General features: G+C 48.1%; 1 protein-coding gene across 3 annotated transcripts in view; it reads right to left on the bottom strand.

Annotated features, from left to right (window-relative positions):
• The window catches only part of LOC140391915 (protocadherin Fat 4-like), a 264299-nt gene that overhangs the window by 120897 nt on the left and 120343 nt on the right, over positions 1-23059 (bottom strand). For all 3 annotated transcript variants that reach the window (XM_072476961.1, XM_072476960.1, XM_072476962.1), the window contains exons 8-10: positions 18566-22918; positions 16443-16547; positions 5405-5712 (exon numbers count right to left, since the gene is read on the bottom strand). In XM_072476961.1, coding sequence (XP_072333062.1) covers positions 5405-5712; positions 16443-16547; positions 18566-22918 — 4766 coding nt within the window. The remainder of the gene's footprint in view (positions 1-5404; positions 5713-16442; positions 16548-18565; positions 22919-23059) is intronic.

The raw sequence follows: 23059 nt of genomic DNA on the forward strand, positions 1-23059 counted from the left end.
GTGAGCGTGACCGTGCAGTACCCCCGGATCGCTACGCGATGGGATCCGGAGGCCAGGGAGATAATTTGATTGGTAGGGTGTACCTTAAGGGAGCAGCGCCTTACCGTATTTGGGTGTACAAAGCTCCCGGTGCTCCCGGAGTCCAGTAGGCAGGAGGTCACATGGCCGTTGACTTTCACGCTGGTGGATGCGTTGGTCAGATTATGTGGTCGGGACTGCTCGATTGCCATGGAGGCGAGCCGTGGTTGATCGTCGGGTAGTGAGGTGGCCATTGAGTTGAGGTCCTGGAACGCTGTTGGTGTCCATGTGCTGCAGGATGGACAAGATGACGGCGCCCGGAGGTCCTGGGGATTATAAAATGGCGGCGCCCATGGAACGCACATTGTGGGGGTGGAGCAAGATGGCGGCGCCCATGAAACGCACGTGTTGTGTGGGGGGAGAAGATGGCGACGCCCATTGGTCGCACATGGCCTGGGGAGGAGAGGAGGATGGCAGCGCCCATTGTCCATGACCGGGTGGGGTGGGGGCTACCGCGGCCGCTGAGCGGGCCTGGCACATGGCAGCGAAGTGGCCCTTCTTCCCGCAGGCCTTACAAAGGGCAGCGCGGGCCGGGCAGCGTTGGCGGGGGTGTTTTTGCTGGCCGCAAAAATAGCATCGGGGCCCCCCAGAGATCACTAGCGCAGGTGTATTGGGTGGGTTGCGTCCCCGCTGTGGTGGCTGTGTGTGGGGCCCATGAAGCATAGGATGAGTGTAGGACTGGACATTGCTCAGGGCGACCGTCATGGAAAGCGCTAGTGTTTTAGTCTCTGCGAGGTCGCGCATGGCCCCTTCTAGGAGCCGCTGCCTGATAACATCAGACCCAATCCCAGTCACAAAGGCGTCCCGCATAAGGAGATATGAGTGCTCCTTAGCTGTAATGTCCTGGCAGTCACAGTCCCGCACTAGTGGGATCAGGGCCCTCCAGAAGTCCTCGATTGACTCACCAGGTAGTTGAGTATGCGTTGCGAGCGCGTGTCTGGCGAAGAGCGTGTTCGTCTTCTGTTCATAATTTTCTTTGAGTCAAGTCATGGCATCTGCGTAATTGGGTGCATCCTGGATCAGCGGGAAGACTTTGGAGCTGAGTCTGGAGTACAATATTTGAATCTTCTGTGCCTCTGGAACAGGGGTCGGCGCCGCGTTGATATACGCTTCAAAACAAGCTAGCTAGTGCTGGAAGTCCTTTCTGGCGTCGCTTGCGTGTGGATCCAGCTGCAGGTGATCTGGTTTAATCTGGAGGTCCATCTTCTGAATCTGATACAAATAAATTGAGACACGATCAATTTGACTGGAGACGAAGTTGAATCCAAACTGAGGCTTTATTAGTATCAGATGTGTGGCCTCCCACAGCAGCTGGCGAAATGGCTGCGAGCTGGCCACGCATATTTATAACCCACCTCCTGGGCGGAGCTAGCATGCAGGGGCCACAGGTGAACCTGTAGTGCAGGTTCTACCGTACATCCTCTAATATCAGAACACAGTGGTTTACCACATAACCTCACCCTTTTCCACATTGTATTTCGTTTGCCACTTCACTGCCCACTCTCCTAGCTGTCCAAATCCTTCTGCAGCCCCCTTGCTTTCCCAATACTACCTGTCGCTGTGGGGTTCGTCAGGCTCTTTATGTCGCTGAAAGTTGGGGCGTCACAGGTGGTCAGAAGAATTACCATCCGGGGATCACCAACAACATAATTCGCCTTAAAAAAACAGTGCAAGCGCTCGGCGTACTGAGACCGTCCTCTACACCCTCATCAAATATATCGAGTCTGCCAAAGAGCGGCATTTTCAAAATGGTGCAAATTTTATTCCTTCGTGAAGAGTGGTGGTTGTGCACCAAATGGTTAGTTGCACCGAATGTAATTCCATTTATCCTCATCGCAAATTTTGTAGTCACAGAGTCCGGAAAGAAGAGTTTGGGCAATGATTTATTTCTAAAGGAAATTATTTACAAGTAACAGTGCCAGTCCCAGTCGGGACTACATTGCAGCTCGGCTCCGACCTGGGCCGGCTTTTATGGTACTGAGTTAACTAGCTCACAGATGGGCCTCTGCACCTCAGCGGATTCGTGGACTTCCACGACAACAAAACTGGCGCCGCACCTGAACCGCGGAGGGGCTAGCACCGGCGCCACATGGAACACAATTGTTTCCAATGAAAAACGGTGCGGGATTCGTCAGCTCCGCGATTGACATTCAGGAGGCTGACAAGCTGCAGCCGCATTTACAAACTTCACTCCGCGCACACACTCAACCCAGCCAACAAGGTGGCACACTGGGTGTGCTGGAGTACGCCCATCCCGTTGATGGGTGTGTTGGGGCCAGAGGACACCTGGGGGGGGGGGTGCCCTGGGGGTGCCATATGGCCTGTGGCCCTAAGTTCATAGTGGACAGTCAGTGACATGCTCAGCTGCATGGATGCCTTGCAGGCCACGGATATAGTGTTCCATGCCCGTCCAACCCGACCCAACAGCCCACCTCCTGGCCACCACCCCGCACTCCTCCCAGCCCTGGCAGCAGCTTCCCAGCCAGCGGCACGACTTTCAGCAAACTATGGCGACGTTGCACACTTTCCGGACCCTCTCTCCCTCATTACTCATGCCGCCAGTTTCATGATTTTTAAAAGCACAAGTGAACCTCGTCTTCGGGAATTCGCTCCAGTGGAAGCGGAGAATCGTGGAATGATATGCCAATGGTGTTTACTGTACGTGCGTTCTGGAATGAATTGACAACGCTGTCGCGGCACCGGAGAATTGTGATTTGACGTGAAATTGGCAGCCGCCACGATTCTGCCGTCAAAACCGATTCTCCGTCCAATCACGTTTCCAGATTCTGACATCAGCCGACGGAGAATCCCCCCCATGGAATTTGAAGATGTATTCATTGACCTTGATCACTCACGTGAGATCATTGAACTTCTTTTGGCACTGCATCCAGGTTCTTTGGGCTACTTTTTCCAAAGGCCCTCCTTGCATCCTGTGGATCGAGAACCTCTCTCCTCCTAATCTCCACCAGTGCTGCGTCAGAGAACCGTGGACCATGCCCACTGCCACTTTGCCCCATTACCCACTGTTTTTCCCTGCTCAGAATGTCTTGCCAGCTACTTCCAGCCCCTGTTCTAGCCTGGATGCATCTCCCCTTTAAGAAATGCATGCTGCTTTAAGTGATGCTCGTTTTGCATGAACTTGGTTCTCTGCTGAAGCCATAAAACAGGCACTGTATGCAGGAAACAACCATCTTAATCAGCAGGCAGCATGACTGTTCGCATGCTGCCCACATTGGAAGGAATGGATACAGTATAATCGCACATTATTTTCAGAGGCTATCCAACTTTCCCCCCAGTTTCTCACCAGGGCTCTCTGCAGTCTTCTGGTTTGAATGCTAACTTCAAATTTTTGTATCTCATTTTTTGAAGACTATTTCTTCCTTCCTCATTTTCTTTTAGTTATTGTCTATTTCACCCATTCACCAATGGTTTTCACTTCTTTTCAACTCTTCTCAATGTTTTTACACCTTTTTTGTTCATTGAATGCTTTTTCACCATCCCAGAACCGAGGGGACCTCTTTCTGTTATTTTCGTAAGAATCTGTTTGCAATTAATTCCATTCATTGCGTGAGGGAATTAAGGCTCGAAACTTCTGTCAGTTTAATTATTAACATCGCCCTTGCTTCAGCTGTTAATCATAATACATTAACGGCAAAATTCAAGATTATTTGGGTTTGAGACTTTGAATTCCTCACCCAAGAGAGTCAACATACTTTTCACCAGATTGTTCTGAACCTGCGGCACCTTCTTTCCCAGAGGGCTGGATCTACACCCTGTGCACGGGGTGCTTACACGCTGGATTACTGGGACATTGTCTGGCAACTTGTTGAATTTCTTTTTTTTCTAATATTGTACATTGTAATATCCGTTTTTCCATATCATTATTGTGTATTTTGTTTGTTTGTTATAAATGAAAACTCTGTAATAAAATATATATCTTTTTAAATTAGAGGGCTGGAAAGCTCAAGGGAACAACTCCGGCAACCAGAAGGATAGCAAGGTTGAAAATCATTTCCTCTTCGTTTGACACCAGCCATTAGTATTTCTACAAGATCAGGGAAATTAAAAATCTGTCTTTGGTGCTCAGGTGCCTTGGGGTATCTTGGCGTAAGCATCAGAATTTGGAATATATGACCAGGAACTGGGAGGAAACTGTTCAACGGATGCATTGGGCTGGACTCTCCAATTTCCAGGCTATGTCCGGAGAATCCGTGGCGTATTGCAACCAGTGAGGGTCTAGCAGCCACGCCACGTAAAACACCTGGGCTCCATGACAAAAACGGCCGGAGAATTGCCAGGTCCGTGGCCACACATGCGCACGCCGATTACCTGCAGCGGTCGCGCTGTACAACATTGCGCTGGCCGTGCGCAGACCCGACCTGCCAAATAGTGCCCCCCCCCCCCCCCCCCCCCCCGGACACCCTCTCGCTACTCCCCGACCACTCCCCACCAGTCCCCTCAGCCCTCGCCGAAGCCCCCCCCGGCCAGCACCACGGCCCCCACCCGATTGTGGCGGCGCTGGACACATTCCGCAGCCGCCACGCCGGGTTCCCGACCACTGAGACCATATGACGTCCGCGCGGTCAGGAACTCGGCCCATCGTGGGTGGAGCATTGGGGAGGACCTTCAGGTGACATCCTGAGGCCGTCTTAACAGTGTGCGGCACGCCTTCGATGATGCTGTTCTGGGGAGGGCGGAGCATCCAAAAAGGGATTCTCCACCTGATTGCCGAATACGAAATCACCATCGGAGAACAGAGAATCCCGCCCACAGTTTTTGTTTCCATATCTTTCTTTACAATTGATGAGCTGATTGTTTTGCAATACAACAACTCAGTTTGATTGTAGTCATGACATTGCAACACAAAATATACCATGGCCCATCACAGCCACATGTGGCCTTAGGAAATGGAGCCAAGTCAGCACCAACAGGAGCAGCCATTTTAAATTTTACAGGGGTGTCAAGAGCCTAAAATGAAGGGGGGTTGGGGGAAAAACTAACTGCAAATATTTAAAATAGAAAATTAAAACTTTAAAATAAAGCTGAGAACTTACTCAAGTGAGATGAAAATTCTCTCAGCTCTCACGCCTCAGGAGAATAGCTCAGATTTTGTCAACACATTCACTCAGTTGCCAAATTGGAATTTATGTAGGAAAAGCCCATTATACATGTACATGTGGGAATATTTAATCGGAAAAATGGATCTAAAAGGTATGGCATAAACCTGACAAAAGAAGTCAAGATGTTCTTAAAGGAAGCAAGTGCAAAGATAATTTTTAGTAAGGTAGAGGTGAATAGGTCTATCATATTGTGAAAATATTCTTACCGTCCCCATCCTTGTTGCAAAAATCTTGTGAAACTCTCCATCTGCTACTTGCTGATCAGTTACCAGGCGAACAGTTCCACCCCCAAGATTATAAGAAAACTCGATTTTACCATTTACTATTTCCAGTGCAAGAAATTCTCCCTCAGCACCTTCTCTGTTGTCATAGTTATACAGGAGCAAGGAATTTTCTTTCATTGTGGCAAATTCCACATAAATCATGTTGTTTCTAGGATCAAGGGAAGGGAATTCCATATAGGAGAGCTCTTCAAACCCCAGGCTTCTCACGTCACATTCATTCCCACTTGTACCTGTATGGGAATAGACGGGATAACATATTGGAAAAAATAAGTAGAAGGACAAAGCCATCAAATTATTTACATTGGCAATGGGCAAAATGTTTATTCTGATGTATTGGAAACAGAAGCATTTCAATATATAGTGGGGGGTTTTAATCCTTGCACGATCTCAGGTTGCAACTTGAAAGCAATATCGACTAAGTGGTTTGGTATGGCTGCCCTCGATAGACCCCACGTATTTATTCAAGATTTACCACTAACAAATAAATAATCTTGAACATTTCCATGCATAAACTTTTAGGCACAAATATATTGTGGTGATGTTTTGATCATCCCATTCCAGTTGCTGAAATCTTGTGAAACTGCCTATATGCTATTCTGATCAGTTATTTTACAGTAGAATTAGCTGTTGTATAATGAAACTTTCAATGTATAATAGTGGATTGTACAGCACCAGAACTGGAAGCTGATGATATATATACACATTTTGGTGTTCAACAGTGTTTAATCAAATTCACAACGTGGACCAACATCATGCAGTTTGGGTAGAAAAGTCTTTCACTTGATCAAATATCTCAAAAAAGTCATTAACCAAACGTCTCAGGAACTTTAGTACCTGTATAGCAGATTGGGTGATGAATGTCTTACATCCTTGCCCATTAATTCAGGGTGCAGGGGGCGGGATTCTCCGAGCCCCGCACCGGGCCGGGTAATCGCCGCAACCGCGCCTCGCCGCCCCGACGTTAGCACGCGATTCTCGGAAGAGCGGAGAATCGGCACCATTTGCACCGGCGTGATTGGCGCGGCGCCGGTCGCGGGCCGCTGTCCGCGGCCGGGCCGCCGATTCTCCGGCCTTGATGGGCCGAGCGGCTGCGCGGAAATGGCAGAGTCCCGCCGGCGCCGTCCACACCTGCTCGCAGCTGGCAGGAACTCTGCGCACAGGGTCGGGGGGCGGCCTGTGGGGGTGGGGGGGGGGCATGGGGGCTCCTTCACCAGGGGGGCCCTCCAATGGGGTCTGGCCTGCGATCGGGGACCACCGATCGGCAGGCCGGCCTCTCCAGCCCCGGCCCTATTTTGTTACGCGGCTGGCCCCTGAACCCCCCAAGCCATGTTGCGTCAGGGCCGGCGCGTTGAGGAAGTCCCCCGCGCAGGCGTGGGTTGGCACGGCGCCCAGTTGGCGCAGGGAAGGGAGGCTGGAGCGGCGTGAACTGGTCCAGAACCGTGCTGGCCCCCTATCGGGGCCAGAGTCGGTAGTGCCCACGCCCGTTTTGTGCTGTCGTGAAACGTGACGGCCTTCACGACGGCGTGGACATGCTGCCTCCATTTCGGAGAATCCCGCCCAGGGTATAAATCCAGCCCAGCTAGGTATGATAATAGTCTTAACTATTCAAAACGAGAAGGTTTTGCTTAAATTGGCCTAACCATCTTAGCAAGTTATGAAATTAAATATAGTAATCGGTGTGTTAGCACCAATGAAGATGAAATCTTTTTTTAAAATATTTTTATTCTCCCTTTTTCATATTTTCTCCCAAATTTACACCCACCAACAATAAATAATAATCAGTAACGAATGCAATGTCAATCCCCATATCAACAGCAATAATCCCATCCTCCCACCAAACCCCCAAACAGCAGGCCACATGTTAACATAAACAAATAACAAAAAGGAATCAGGAATCACTCATAGCCACCATTAACACATACCGTCCCCCTCCCTCCAATCCTCCCAACCCCCCCCTAATGTTCGATGTAATCCAATTCTCGAAAGTGCATAATAAATAATGCCCATGAATTGCAGAACCCCTCCATCCTTCCCCTCAGTTCAAACTTCACCTTCTCAAGAGTCAAGAATTCCAACAGGTCCCCCCGCCACGCCAGGGCACAGGGTGGAGAGGTTGCTCTCCAACCCAATAGGATCTGCCTTGGGGCGATCAACGAGGCGAAAGCTACAACATCAGCCTCCGTGCCTGTTTCCAACCCCGGCTGGTCCGACACCCCGAATATGGCCTCCCTGGGGCCCGGGTCTAGTTTCACGTGCACCACTTTAGCGATTACCCTAAAAACCTCCTTCCAGTAATCCTCCAGCATCGGACAGGACCAAAACATATGAACGTGGTTTGTGGGGCCCCCCCTGCAATGTTCACACACATCTTCTACCCCCTCAAAGAGCTGGCTCATCCTCGCCCTCGTGAGGTGTGCTCTGTATACCACCTTCAGCTGTATCATCCCCAACCTCGCGCACGAGATGGAGGCGTTCACTCTCCGGAGCACCTCACACCAGAAACCCTCCTCCATATCCTCTTCCAACTCTTCCTCCCAATTTGCTTTGATCCCTCCCAGCGGTGCCTTCTCTTCTCCCAAAATAGGGTCGTAAACCGCCGACACTACCCCCATCTCCAGTCCCCCTGTCAGTAGCATCTCCTCCAGCAATGTGGAGGCCGGCTCTATCGGGAAGCTCTGTATCTCCTTTCTGGCAAAGTCTCAAACCTGCATTTATCTAAATATTTCCCCCTGCCCCAGCCAATACTTCCAGCTCCTTCAATCCTGCAAACCGAGCCTCAAGAAACAAATCTTTTTGTGTCCTAATTCCTTTTTCCTCCCATCTCCGATAATTTCCATCCCACTTCCCTGGCTCAAATCTATGGTTCCCCCAAATCGGCATTTCCCTTGGCCCTGCCCCCAAACCGAAGTGCTGGTGAAACTGCCTCCAAATTCTCAACGAACCAATACTACCGGACTCCCTGAGTATTTCCCAGGGGCTGTTGGGAGCGCCGCTATTGCTAGCGCATTCAATCCCGAACCCCTACACAACCACTCCTCCATTCTGACCCATTGGGAATCAGCCCTGTGACCCAGCTCCGGACCTTCTCCACATTCGCCACCCAGTAATAAATCAGGTTCCGAAGACCTTAACCCCCTGCCTGCCTTCCCCACTGTAGTAGCACCTTTCTAATTCAGGCCACCTTCCCTCCCCATATGAATGAGGTAATCATCTCTTCAATCTCTCTAAAAAATGCCTTTAGCAGCAAAATCGTCAGGCATTGGAAAATAAACAGAAATCGCAGCAACACGTTCATTTTAACCGCCTGTACCTGACCCGCCAGTGACAGAGGGAGACCATCCCATCTTGCCAGATCAGCTCAATGAAGACGAAATCTGATGGATTATTGTAAAAAAAACAATTGATTCACAAGTGTCCCAGCTGACGTGGCCCATCTATGAGTTCAGTCTCAGACTACGTGGTTGACTCTTCATGACCTCAGGGCACGAGAATTGAGCAATAAATATCCTGCCCGACAAAATGTCAAATTGCAGCTGGGGTTTGGGGGGCAGGTTTCTGGGGGATTCCTGTCCATTCAGTTTTATGTTCCCCCACTCCCGCCTAAATAACCTGCCTAGAGGGGAGGATAAAATTCTGCCTGATGCCTTCTAATTCTAGACTGCGGGCTAGAAGAGCCACAATGGGTTGAATAATCTTCCTTCTATGACAACACTACTTCTGACAATATCTATGTGGTGAATGTATTCACCATAATGCATGACAGTGTAACCATTTCATCCACCTAATGTAACCTTTGACCTGGAAGTGGTGACACGAGCTGCTTCCAGGTACTGCACTGTAACCCCGGTGGGCTCCGCCTCTGGCTCTGCCCTCACCGGTGCCATATAAAACCTGGCCACCTGCGGGTGGTACTCATCTGCACAACCGACTCTGGCTAGGCAAGTTCACGACTAATAAAGCCTTATGTTTACTCGCCCTCTCAGCCTCTTGGTGAATTGATATATCAATTTATTACTGGTAGACAGCACCATGGAAGCCGCTCTAAAGCCAGACAGGCTCGAATTCGACGCCCGCGCGTCTGAAGCCAAGGAAATATTTGAACATTGGCTTTGATGCTTCAAGGTCTACATCGACTCCTCCACAACAGCTCCCTCGGAGACCCTCAAACTGCGACTCCTCCACGCTCGGGTGAGCCATCGAATCTCGATAATCATTGAGAAAGCAGCCACGTACGAGGAGGCGGTCGCAACCCTCAAGGCGCACTTCGTGAAGCCCATAAATGTGGTATTCGCTAGACACCTCCTCACTATTTGCCTTCAGCGTGGCGGAGAATCGCTGGACGAGTATCTGGAAACCCTGACTCTACTCGCGAGGAATTGCAGCTACCGAGATGTGCCGGCAGAGGAGCATATGAACTCACAAATCCGGGACACCTACATGCCGGGGTCCGCTCGAGCTATATCAGGCAGCGTCTGCTGGAAAACGGGACCTCCGACCTGTGGGACACGGTAAAGCTAGCTACCTCGCTGGAGGTGGCTACCAGAACCTCAGCGTGTTCCCTGCGGGCCCGACGAACCCCTCGTGGACGCTATCGTCGCGGCCCCCATCGAACCCGCCTCACGTCGCAGGCCTGCGCCCCACGTCTGCCAGCCCAGCCCGGAGAACCGCAATGCTACTTCTGCGGCCAGGGCCAACACCCCCGGCAGCGTTGCCTAGCTCGCTCAGCGACGTGCAGCAACTGCAGGAAAAAGGGGCACGATGCGAGAGTCTGTCTGGGCCGATCTAAGGCCCAGAAATCGAAAATGCACCAGGCCCGACCGATGGACTCGCAGCCCCACAGACCCCGCAATGTGGCTGCTTGCCTGCCCGGAACGCCCCCTCCAGATGCATCATCGGCATCGTGCGAATCGTGGGGGCCGCCATCTTGGCCGCCGGCCCCAACACCGACCAACACGTGCGATTCATGGGGGCCGCCATCTTGGCCCCGGACCCGGCACCAACCGACACGTGCAACTGATGGGGGCGGCCATCTTCGATCCTGTCCGACACGTGCGACACATGGGGGCCGCCATCTTGTGACTCCACCGACCACGGAGGGTACCCGCAGCTGGGCGCGGTGACCCTCGACCAGTCGCAGCCGAAATCGCTAAAGAACTCATATGATGGTCGTCCAGGTCAACGGCCATGAGACCCCCTGCCTCTTCGACTCCGGGAGCACGGAGAGCTTTGTGCATCCCGAAACGGTAAGGCGCTGCTCCCTCCACACCTATTCCGCCTCACAAACAATCTCCCTTGCCTCCGGGTCTCATTCGGTCCAGATCCGGGGGTACTGTATTGCCAATCTCGCGATGTAGGGCGCGGAGTATACCCGCTTTAAGCTCTACGTCCTCCCCCACCTCTGCGCCCCCCTACTGCTCGGATTGGATTTTCAATGTAATCACCGAAGCCTGACCTTACAGTTCAGCGGACCCTTGCCCCCCCTCACAGTATGCAGCCTCGCGACCCTCAAGGTCCCCCCCTCCTTCACTCTTTGCAAATCTCACTCCTGACTGTAAGCCCATTGCCACCAGGAGCAGGCGGTACAGCTCGCTAGACATGGTATTTATCAAGTCAGAGGTCCAACAACTGTTGAGTGAAGGGATCATAGAGGCCAGCAACAGCCCCTGGAGAGCGCAAGTGGTGGTCGTCCGGACCGGGGAAAAGAACCGGATGGTTGTGGACTACAGCCAGATAATTAACGGTTCACGCAACGATGGATCGAATGGTGGACCAGTACGGTTTGCGGGCGACATACCCGTACCTGAACAACGTGACCATCTGCGGCCATGATCGGCAGGACCATGACGCCAACCTTCAGAGGTTCCTCCAGGCCGCCCAATCCCTCAATCTTACAAACAACAAAGAAATGTGTGTCTTCCGTACTACCCGACTGGCCATCCTCGGCTACGTCGTGGAGAACGGAATTCCCGGGGCCCGACCCCAACCGTATGCGCCCCCTCACAGAACTCCCCCCTCCCCACAGCCTCAAGGCCCTAAAACAATGCCTGGGGCTGTTCTCCTACTATGCCCAGTGGGTCCCAAATTACGTGGACAAAGCCCGCCCACTTATTCAAACCACCAGTTTCCCCCGGACGGATAAGGCCCACTCGGCCTTCAGCCGCATCAAGGCCGACATCACCAAGGCCGCAATGCATGCGGTGGACGAGTCCATCCCCTTCCAGGTAGAGAGCGATGCGTCAGACGTCGCCCTGGCCGCCACCCTCAACCAGGCGAGCAGGCCAGTAGCATTCTTCTCTAGGACCCTCCACGCTACCGAAATCTGACATTCATCGGTCAAGAAGGAAGCACAAGCCATAGTGGAAGCCGTGCGGCACTGGAGGCACTACCTAGCCGGTAGGAGGTTCACCCTCGTCACCGACCAGCAGTCGGTCGCCTTCATGTTTGACAACGCACAACGGGGCAGAATTTAAAAATGACAAAATCCTGAGGTGGAGGATCGAACTCTCCACCTACAATTACGATATCAAGTATCGTCCTGGGAAGCTCAACGAGCCCCCAGATGCCCTGTACCGCGGCACATGGGCCAGTACGCAAGATGACCGACTTCGGGCTATCCACAATGACCTCTGTCACCCGGGGGTCACCCGGCTTACCCACTTCATTAAGGCCCGCAATCTGCCCTTCTCCATAAGACCATAAGACCATAAGACATAGGAGCGGAAGTAAGGCCATTCGGCCCATCGAGTCCACTCCGCCATTCAATCATGGCTGATTTCAACTCCATTTACCCGCTCTCTCTCCATAGCCCTTAATTCCTTGAGAAATCAAGAATTTATCAACTTCTGTCTTAAAGACACTCAACGTCCCGGCCTCCACCGCCCTCTGTGGCAATGAATTCCACAATGAATGCCCCCGGGTCCTAGTCTCCCCTGCTAATGGAAACAACTTCCCTACATCCACCCTATCTAAGCCATTCATTATCTTGTAAGTTTCTATGAGATCTCCCCTCAACCTCCTAAACTCCAATGAATATAATCCCAGGATCCTCAGACGTTCATCGTATGTTAGGCCTACCATTCCTGGGATCATCCGTGTGAATCTCCGCTGGACCCGCTCCAGTGCCAGTATGTCCTTCCTAAGGTGTAGGGCCCAAAATTGCTCACAGTATTCTAAATGGGGCCTAACTAATGCTTTATAAAGCTTCAGAAGTACATCCCTGCTTTTATATTCCAAGCCTCTTGAGATGAATGACAACATTGCATTTGCTTTCTTAATTACGGACTCAACCTGCAAGTTTACCTTTAGAGAATCCTGGACTAAGACTCCCAAGTCCCTTTGCACTTCAGCATTATGAATTTTGTCACCGTTTAGAAAATAGTCCATGCCTCTATTCTTTTTTCCAAAGTGCAAGACCTCGCACTTGCCCACGTTGAATTTCATCAGCCATTTCTTGGACCACTCTCCTAAACTGTCTAAATCTTTCTGCAGCCTCCCCACCTCCTCCATACTACCTGCCCCTCCACCTATCTTTGTATCATCGGCAAACTTAGCCAGAATGCCCCCAGTCCCGTCATCTAGATCGTTAATATATAAAGAGAACAGCTGTGGCCCCAACACTGAACCCTGCGGGACACCACTCGTCACCGGTTGCCATTCCGAAAAAGAACCTTTTATCCCAACTCTCTGCCTTCTGCCTGACAGCCAATCGTCAATCCATGTTAGTACCTTGCCTCGAATACCATGGGCCCTTATTTTACTCAGCAGTCTCCCGTGAGGCACCTTATCAAAGGCCTTTTGGAAGTCAAGATAGATAACATCCATTGGCTCTCCTTGGTCTAACCTATTTGTTATCTCTTCAAAGAACTCTAACAGGTTTGTCAGGCACGACCTCCCCTTACTAAATCCATGCTGACTTATCCTAATCTGACCCTGCACTTCCAAGAATTTAGAAATCTCATCCTTAACAATGGATTCTAGAATCTTGCCAACAACCGAGGTTAGGCTAATTGGCCTATAATTTTCCATCTTTTTCCTTGTTCCCTTCTTGAACAGGGGGGTTACAACAGCGATTTTCCAATCCTCTGGGACTTTCCCAGACTCCAGTGACTTTTGAAAGATCATAACTAACGCCTCCACTATTTCTTCAGCTATCTCCTTTAGAACTCTAGGATGTAGTCCATCTGGGCCCGGAGATTTATCAATTTTTAGACCTCTTAGTTTCTCTAGCACTTTCTCCTTTGTGATGGCTACCATATTCAACTCTGCCCCCTGACTCTCCGGAATTGTTGGGATATTACTCATGTCTTCTACTGTGAAGACTGACACAAAGTACTTATTTCGTTCCTCAGCTATTTCCTTGTCTCCCATCACAAAATTACCAGCGTCATTTTGGAGCGGCCCAATGTCAACTTTTGCCTCCCGTTTGTTTTTAATGTATTTAAAGAAACTTTTACTATCATTCCTAATGTTACTGGCTAGCCTACCTTCATATTTGATCCTCTCTTTCCTTATTTCTCTCTTTGTTATCCTCTGTTTATTTTTGTAGCCTTCCCAATCTTCTGACTTCCCACTACTCTGTGCCACATTATCGGCTTTCTCTTTTGCTTTGATGCATTCCCTAACTTCCTTTGTCAGCCATGGCTGCCTAATCCCCCCTCTGATAACCTTTCTTTTCTTTGGGATGAACCTCTGCACTGTGTCCTCAATTACTCCCAGAAACTCCTGCCATTGCTGTACTACTGTCTTTCCCACTAGGCTCTGCTCCCAGTCGATTTTCGTCAGTTCCTCCCTCATGCCCCTGTAGTTACCTTTATTTAACTGTAACACCTTTACATCTGATTCTACCTTCTTTCTTTCAAATTGGAGATTGAATTCTACCATATTATGATCACTGCCTCCTAAGTGCTCCCTTACTTTAAGATCTTTAATCAAGTCTGGCTCATTACATAACACTAAGTCCAGAATGGCCTGTTCCCTCGTGGGCTCCATCACAAGCTGTTCCAAAAAGCCCTCCTGTAAACATTCAATGAATTCCCTTTCCTTGGGTCCACTGGCAGCATTATTTACCCAGTCCACCTGCATATTGAAGTCCCCCATGATCACTGTGACCTTGCCTTTCTGACATGCACTTTCTATTTCGTGGTGCATTTTGTGCCCCCGGTCCTGACCACTGTTAGGAGGCCTGTACATAACTCCCATTATGGTTTTTTTGCCTTTGTGGTTCCTCAACTCTACCCACACAGACTCCACATCATCTGACCCTATGTCATTTAGTGCTGTTGATTTAATTTCATTCCTAATTAACAAGGCAACCCCGCCCCCTCTGCCCACCTCTCTGTCTTTTCGATAGGTTGTGAATCCCTGGATGTTTAAATGCCAGTCCTGAACCCCCTGCAACCATGTCTCTGTGATGCCTACCACATCATACCTGCCAGTCACAATCTGGGCCACAAGCTCATCGACCTTGTTCTGTACACTGCGCGCATTTAACTATAGCACCTTTAATTCTCTATTGACCGTCCCTTTTTGTTTTCTTAGTGTGGTGGACCTTGGTTTACTGAGCCTTTCCATACACTGTCCACCAAGGAGATCAAGGCAATGACACAGACTGCCAAGTTTGCGCGGAGTGCAAACCGCACTTCTACCGGCCAGACAAGGCTCGCATGGTAAAGGCCTCCCGGCCCTTTGAACGCCTAAGTATCGATTTCAAAGGGCCCCTCCCCTCCACCAACTGTAATATATATTTTCTCACCGTCATCGACGAGGAGTCCCGCTGTCCCCTGCCCAGTCATGACCTCGGCCACTGTAATAACGGCACTGCACAGCATCTTCACAGTGTTCAGTTTCCCTGCCTACATCCACAGCGACCGAGGTATATCGTTCATGAGCGATGAGCTATGCTCAGCAAGGGCATCGCCTCGAGCAGGACTACGAGCTATAACCCGCAGGGAAACAGGCAGGTGGAGAGGGAGAATGCGACAGTATGGAAGGCCGTCCTTCTGAGCCTCAGGTCTAGAAGTCGCCCAATCCCCCGCTGGCAGGAGGTCCTCCCCGACGCCCTCCACTCCATCACATCACTCCTCTGCACAGCCATGATCGAGACCCCTCACAATTGTTTGTTTATCTTCCCCAGGAAGTCCATCTCCAGGGTCTCGCTTCCACCTTGGCTGTCAACGCCGGGACCTGTCCTTCTCCGGAGGCACATGAGGTGCCATAAGACCGACCCACTGGTCGAGAGGGTCCAGCTGCTCCACGCCAACCCCCAGTAGGCCTACATCGGGCACCAGGATGGACGGCAAGATACGGTCTCCCTACGAGACCTGGCACCAGCTGGTTCCCCTGCCAACGCGCCTCATCCGCTGTCCGCCCTCCTGGGTCTCCTGTACTGTCCTGCGCCAACACTGATGCCACCCACCACCCTCCTGCCTACCCCCACACCCCAACCGTCTCCGACTCGCCGGACTGAGGCTCCAGCTCCAGACACAACGCCCCTGGAGTCACCACCTGCAATGACTGTGCCCGCCACACCACCAGAGCTGAGGAGGTCGAAGAGAACGATCCGGCCTCCAGAGAGACTGAATATGTAATGAAACATGTCACCCCCGCTGGACTTAATTTTTTAACAGGGGTGAATGTGGTGAATGTATTCACCATAATGCATGACACTGTAACCATTGTATCCACCTAATGTAACCTTTGACCTGGAAGTGGTGATACGAGCTGCTTCCAGGTACTGTACTGTAACCCCGGTGGACTCCGCCTCTGGCTCCGCCCTCACCGGGGCCATGTATAACCTGGCCACCTGCGGGTGGCACTCATCTGCACAACTGACTCTGGCTAGGCAAGTTCACGACTAATAAAGCCTTATGTTTACTCGCTCTCTCGGCCTCTTGGTGAATTGAAGGTATATCAATCTACGACCCATCACTCAAAGATAATTTTGAAAGAAGACAGTACTTACCAAATGGGCATCTGCAACTGTATCCATTGGGAAGATTGAGACAGGTTCTGTGGTTCAGGCAAGGTGACATTACGCGGTAGTTTATAGTGGTTTGACACAATATACCTGGAACAAACCTCTGTTATATTATTGAGCACAATATAGTCTACTCCATGAAATACATTTTTCAAAATAAATTTAACATGTTGATGGGAATGCAGTATTGAAGGTGAATCTTCTTGAACCGACAGAAGTATTGTGAAACACTAATGTGAGGTGTGTGGGAGTTATAAGGTACAAGTTTTATGAAACACCATACAGAGACCTTCTGGTCCGGATCGAAGGTGAGAAGGTCACTCTTTCTAATTCATAGCAGGTGGCGCAAGTGTAGTATTAAGGTCTAACTTCTTGGAGGGAGAATTGCATTCATGAAGAAAACACATTTGAAGATTTTGCTTTGAAAGGACAGTCTGGCACTGGCTAACACAGGGGAAACATTGACAATATTAACTGAAATTAGGGTCAAGAAGGCAAATTGATTGATCAGGAGTTGCGTGACAAGAATATCAAGAAACTCGGAGATGGATCTTATAACCTTCCTGAAGGTAGAGTCTGATGGGAGAGGAAGTATAGGAAGATAGAAATCAGCACCAAAGTGGTTGGGAGATGAGCCAAGTGCTGAGAAACAAACACAATTGAGTGATCTGTATATCTGGTCTCTATCTTGATAATGAAGGAATTCATCAGCCTCTCGCACTTTGTATTTGTGGCAAAGGTGGATGAACAAATGAGAGAGAAAGATTTGTGATATTGTGTGTCATGGAGAAAAAGAGCTTGCCCATCGAGATCCTAAAATAGAAGATGGTTATGATTGAGAAGAAAGGGGTAAAATAGTTTTTAACATGGTCAAGTCAGATCTGGCAATGAATGGCAGGGTCAATTGTAGGCCATGCATGTGTGAGTTTGCTATTAATTGAGAGAGTGATGGTGAGGACTGTACCAGGGACGTGACAGAGTAACAGTGATTGTTTTACTGAGAATAGAGGGCTGGATTCTCTGATTTTGAGACTAAGTGCTGACACCAACGTCAAAACGGTGGAGTTTCATGCCAGAAAAACTGGCATGAAAGAACAACTAATTTCAAGCCCTGCAGAGGGCCAGCAGGGACCCGGAGTAAATCTCACAGCTTTTCCTGCAGATAAGGGCCCTCGCACTTCTGGGTCAGAGGTCGCACGCCGGTGGCCTCCAGCGGCCGCGCCGTGCTACATGACGGACTCGGACCATGGAGCCAGACCCAAGAACGAGACCTCCGATCGGCTACGCGCCCGACCCTCAAACGCTGATGAACATTTCCCAGCCGCCTATAAAGCCCCCCTGGTCTCCGATCCGCCCGCCCCCGACCAGGGCGGCCGCGGACTGAATCCACAGCCGCCGCGCGAGTATTCCGACTGGCTGGAGCACATTAGTTCCATACCGTCGAGACTTCGGCCGGTCAGGGGCGGAGGATTGCTGAGCGGGCCTCTGGCAAAGATCCAAGGTGGCGCGGCGCTACGCCGCGTTTCGGGGCCTGCAGAATCGGTGAACCAGTGCCAGTCTCGATTTCTTACGTGAACATAGATTGTCCGCCCCCGCACCAGCCGCGATGTCAGCGCGAGCGTGCGGAGAAACCAGCCCAGAGTCTTTGAATACAGAGAAGAAGTGCTTGACTCAGTGGAACAGCAGAGTTACCATTGTAAGATGTAGGAATTAACAATGTGGGAGGGAGGTTTTGAAGGATCTAGAAAGAGTATTTTCCATAGGAAATGTAAGGAGAGACGGGTGGAGTGAAAGATATGGAAGTGATCCAAGACAATATGTGGCATTTATATACTATTTGTACTTGACCATAATGGTGAAGTATTTAAATTAAGCAATATAGAATGAAACTGTACATGCAAGGAAAGAAGCACGATAGATAAATGTTGAAACAAGAAGGCTTGAATCTACTTTCAATGTGGTCAAAGTCTGAACTTACCACTGTGCAAAAATTATATTTTGTAAACAAAGTTATTATATCACATAATTTTGCCACTAAATATTCTGTTTATATATTAGCTTTGGTTGTCTTTTATTTAAAAAAAAAGCTTAGCTATTGTGATTATTACCTGTATAACCTGGAGGACATATACATAGAAAGGCTCCAGGTAAATTAAGGCATGTAGCTCCATTTTGGCACAGGTTTTGTTGACATTCATTTATATCTGTTCCACAAAGGGAACCCGTTATATCTTCAGGACAAGAGCAAAAGAATCTTCCTGGGTAGTTCAAGCAGGTTCTGTAATTACTACACGGGACAGCTTGACATTCATCAATGCCCAACTCGCATAATTGACCAATGTACCCATTTGGGCAGATACAGTTAAAAGGACTCATCAGACTGTGACTCCGAAAAATGACAGAAGAACTTTCTAGAGCTACAGTCTCTAAGTTGATGCCAATCTGCTTTGTACAGACAGCACCATGGTGACAAGGACTTGTTGCACAAGGATCATAAGCAACTGCAGAAATTGTGATTCCAATATGAGTGCTAAGCCACTCTTTATGAGCTGTGAAAAAGTTGATTAGTGTGCTTCCAGATAGATGCTGTCCATGGATAGTTTTAATAGCTGTCATCAAGAGAACTTGATCATTCATGGGCATCATTCCAAAAACATATAGTTTTGTGGAATTTTTGCTTAGGAGATCGTCAATAGTCTTGACCAAATGTAAATATTTTTTGTCCAGAAATTCCTTGATGGGGAGGGTAATTAGAAGAAGAACACTATTGTCAATTGTGGCATTATTAAAATGGCTGTATTTTATATAAATATTGCTGAAGACAGTACTGTGAATACCATCATTTGCCTTAACTGTAAGATTGAAGTCTTCCTCGCGTCGCTGTTTTCCAGACTGCAATTGACAGGTGTCTGCTTCTATGGTAAAACTGGTGGTGGAATCGGTTATTATGCTACAGTTGAATAGATCTGACACATCTGGATCTTCTGGCTTCACATTGCCTAACCTGCCACCGGGGAAATATTTGCCATAATAATTGACTTGAATGTAGATGTTTCTAGACTGAGGAGGGTTGTCATTCTGATCTAGAACAAGAATATGAATTACACTTATTGAAGACATTGGTGGGATTCCAGAATCGTGCACGATTACAGGCAAATGTAGCTCACTGATAACTTCTCTGTCAATCATCTTCTTAGTGGACAAAACGCCAGCTGGAGACAGCGTAACATAACTGCTGGCATAATTGTCTGCTAGCTGGTAACTGAATGGCCCCTGATTGGGGGGTAAGTCCAGATCCGTGGCATTAAGGGAAATTAATTGTGTGCCAGGAGGTTGATTCTCCATTACACACACTTCAGTATTAACAAGAATGGGACCATTATCATTCACATCATCAATGGTGATGATCAACCGTGTGTTAGCAGTTGCTGGGCTGGCCCCTCTATCAAATGCAATGATGGTCATGTTATAAAATGCTATAACCTCCCTGTCAAGTGAAGATGCAACAAATACTTCACCGGTTCGAGAGTTGATAGAAAATGAATCATTTTTGTTTCCGTCTTTAATTTTAATCTCCAATTGATTCCATTCTGTAATGATGCCTGAGTCATCAGCCATCAGAGTTATGACTGAAGTGCCAACAAATGCATCTTCTCTAACATGGGTCTGATAGACAGCAGATGTAAAAATTGAGGCATCATTATCATCAAGAATAATAATATCAATTAATGCTTCATCCACATCAAAGCCATGTATTCTTCCAGCATTCTTGGCAAGCAGTCGGAGAAGAACGTGACTGCCCCTGTGCTGTTTCATATTATCAGAGACAACTACCTCCCCAGTGTTTTCATTAATCTGAAAGCCTCTCTCTTTACTTTTTCCTACAAGTAAGTAGTTAACCACGCCATCAAAACCAAGATCGCAATCGGTCGCAGTCACGTGGCCTACAACAGTTCCTTTAAGTGCATTCTCTGAAATGGAAAAATTATACTGTGTTTTAGCAAATCGAGGAATATATTCATTCACTCCTGTAACATTAACATACACTTTAGCTAGGCTGAATTGATCACTGTCATGAGTGTTAAATGCTCTGACAGTTACTTCATAAAACTGATGCAACTCAAAATTTAAAATTTCTTGCACAGTTATTATTCCAGTCTGTGAATCTATAAAAAATACTTCTGTGTGCCCATCTTCAAAAGCATAATTGATCTCAGCATGGGTTCCAGAATCGTTGTCTGTTGCATTCACTTTAAACACTGTGGTGCCACAGGGCGAGTTCTCCGGTACAGTTGCAAAAAACACATTGCCAGAAAATGTTGGAGGATTGTCATTGACATCTTCAACTCGTACAACAACAGTAATGGAACCAGTCTTCGAAATCCATCCACCGTCTTGGGCATAAATCAAAAGACTATAATCAGAATCCATTTCAAAATCTAAACTCCTAACTAAAGTTAACACACCAGTAGTGTTTCCAATAGTAAAATATGCTCCATCATTGCCAGTTATTATGGAGTACATGATATGGCCATTTATCCCTTGGTCAGGGTCAGAGGCAGTAATGCTACCAACAACAGATCCAGAAGACTGATCTTCAGGAATAGAAAAACTCTCTTGCAGGGTAGAAAATTGTGGGGCAAATTGATTTTCTTCAGTGATCACAAGGTTGGCTATCGTATTAGAAGAGAGAGGTGGTACACCTCCATCAACTGCAGCTACTGATACAGCGAATACTTTATTCAGACTTGAAGCTGAAGAGTGAGCAACAAAAATCCAACCACTATCCTGCTCAATGCCAAAAAGAAATGAACCATTATTTCCAGTGATATAATATTCTACTTTACCATTTGAATACAAATCTTCATCAACTGCAATTAGCTTGGCCACCTTGGTGCCAAACATTAAATTCATAGGTACTGGAATCAACTGTCTGTGTGGCAAAAATATAGGTGAATATTCATTACGAGCTACAATAGTAACTGCCACAGTTGTCTCAATTAGATTTGGTGGCTCACCAAGGTCTGAGGCAATGACAGTAAACTCCATTTTGTTCTGGTCGGTGCTGGGGTTATCTGAAGTTTTAAATGGAATGAACTGCTTGGTGAAGATCGCGCCGGTAGTTGCATTCACTCTGAAGAACTCATTTGGAGACTGAAGGATGTAGAAAACATTTCCATTGCTTTCTAAATCAGGGTCAGTGGCAGATACTTGCAGAACAAACATTTCTTTCTCTTTAGGCTCTGGAATAGTTACACTGTAAAATGACTCCGTAAATTGTGGTGCATTGTCATTTGTATCAATGACAAAGATGGTGACATCTGTGTTTACATCCCATGCTGAATCATTGGCATGTACTCTTAAAATGTACCTGTCTGTCACCTCTCTGTCCAATGGTCTTGTCACAATTAAATCTCCAGTGATTTGATTCACACCAAATGGCAGACTTCCTGTTTGATCTGAAATACTGTAGGTACTAATAGCATTCACACCAATATCTTCATCTATGGTTGCAATTTGGACAATGGTAAAGCCCACTGGAGCACTTTCTACGACGTGTGCAAGGAAGATTTGGAAAAACCGAGGAGCGTTGTCATTTCTGTCCAGAACAGAGATGATGATTGTTGCTGTGCCTGTTTTGGAATTGATTCCCTTGTCTTTTGCTTTAACAATTAATGTATAAATTGCCATCTGTTCCCTGTCTAACATCCGAGCAGTTCTTATGATTCCATTGGATCTATTGATCTTAAACGCATCGTTGGCATTTCCATCAAAAATACTATATTCTAAGAACCCATTCAGACCAGAATCCAAATCAGCTGCAGACACGTTACAAACTTTACTGGGTGGAACATTCTCATATATTTCACATCTGTACACTCTCTGTTTGAATGCAGGGAAATTATCATTTACATCTGTGACATTGACGTCTATTCTGGCGTAGGAAGAAAATGGTGGTGAACCTGAATCCCTGGCTTCAATCCAAAGAGTGTAATGTTTTACAATCTCAAAATCCAGCGCTTTTTTTATAATCAATTCTCCTGTGAGTTGGTTGACTTGAAACACATCTCCAAAGTTGCCTGCTGCAAGATAAAGGAGAATAGGTCTGAGTTTTCTCTTCACTTTGCCTAAAGCACTGACCTTAGAAATCACAGTATTTACTGCTTGATCTTCAGGGTAGACATGAATTTTGTTATCCATAAATAATTGTGGGAAGTCATTGGTACTTTGAAACCGCACTGTAATTGTCGTACTGTCCATTTTTGGATCTTCTCCTCCATCGGTTACATTAACATTTATTATAATATCCATTGGTCCTTTCAAAAACCGCTGTGCAAAAATCACACCCCTGCGTGGATCAATAACAAATGTGTTTGCATTTGGACCACACAGAGAAAAGCGCAGGTCAGCATTTATCCCAGCATCTCCATCCTTTGCTGTCACGGCATAAACAACAGAGCCTGTAGGGAGTTAAAGGCAGAGATTCAGCAAAAATATATCCATACTAGTTCTTTTTGTTATTCATTCTTGGGATGTGAACATTGTTAGCAAGGCGACCATTTGTTGTCCATCCCTAATTGTCCTTAAACTGAATGGCTTCC

This window comes from Scyliorhinus torazame, chromosome 15 (assembly GCF_047496885.1).
Source record: "Scyliorhinus torazame isolate Kashiwa2021f chromosome 15, sScyTor2.1, whole genome shotgun sequence".
NCBI classification, from domain to species: domain Eukaryota; kingdom Metazoa; phylum Chordata; class Chondrichthyes; order Carcharhiniformes; family Scyliorhinidae; genus Scyliorhinus; species Scyliorhinus torazame.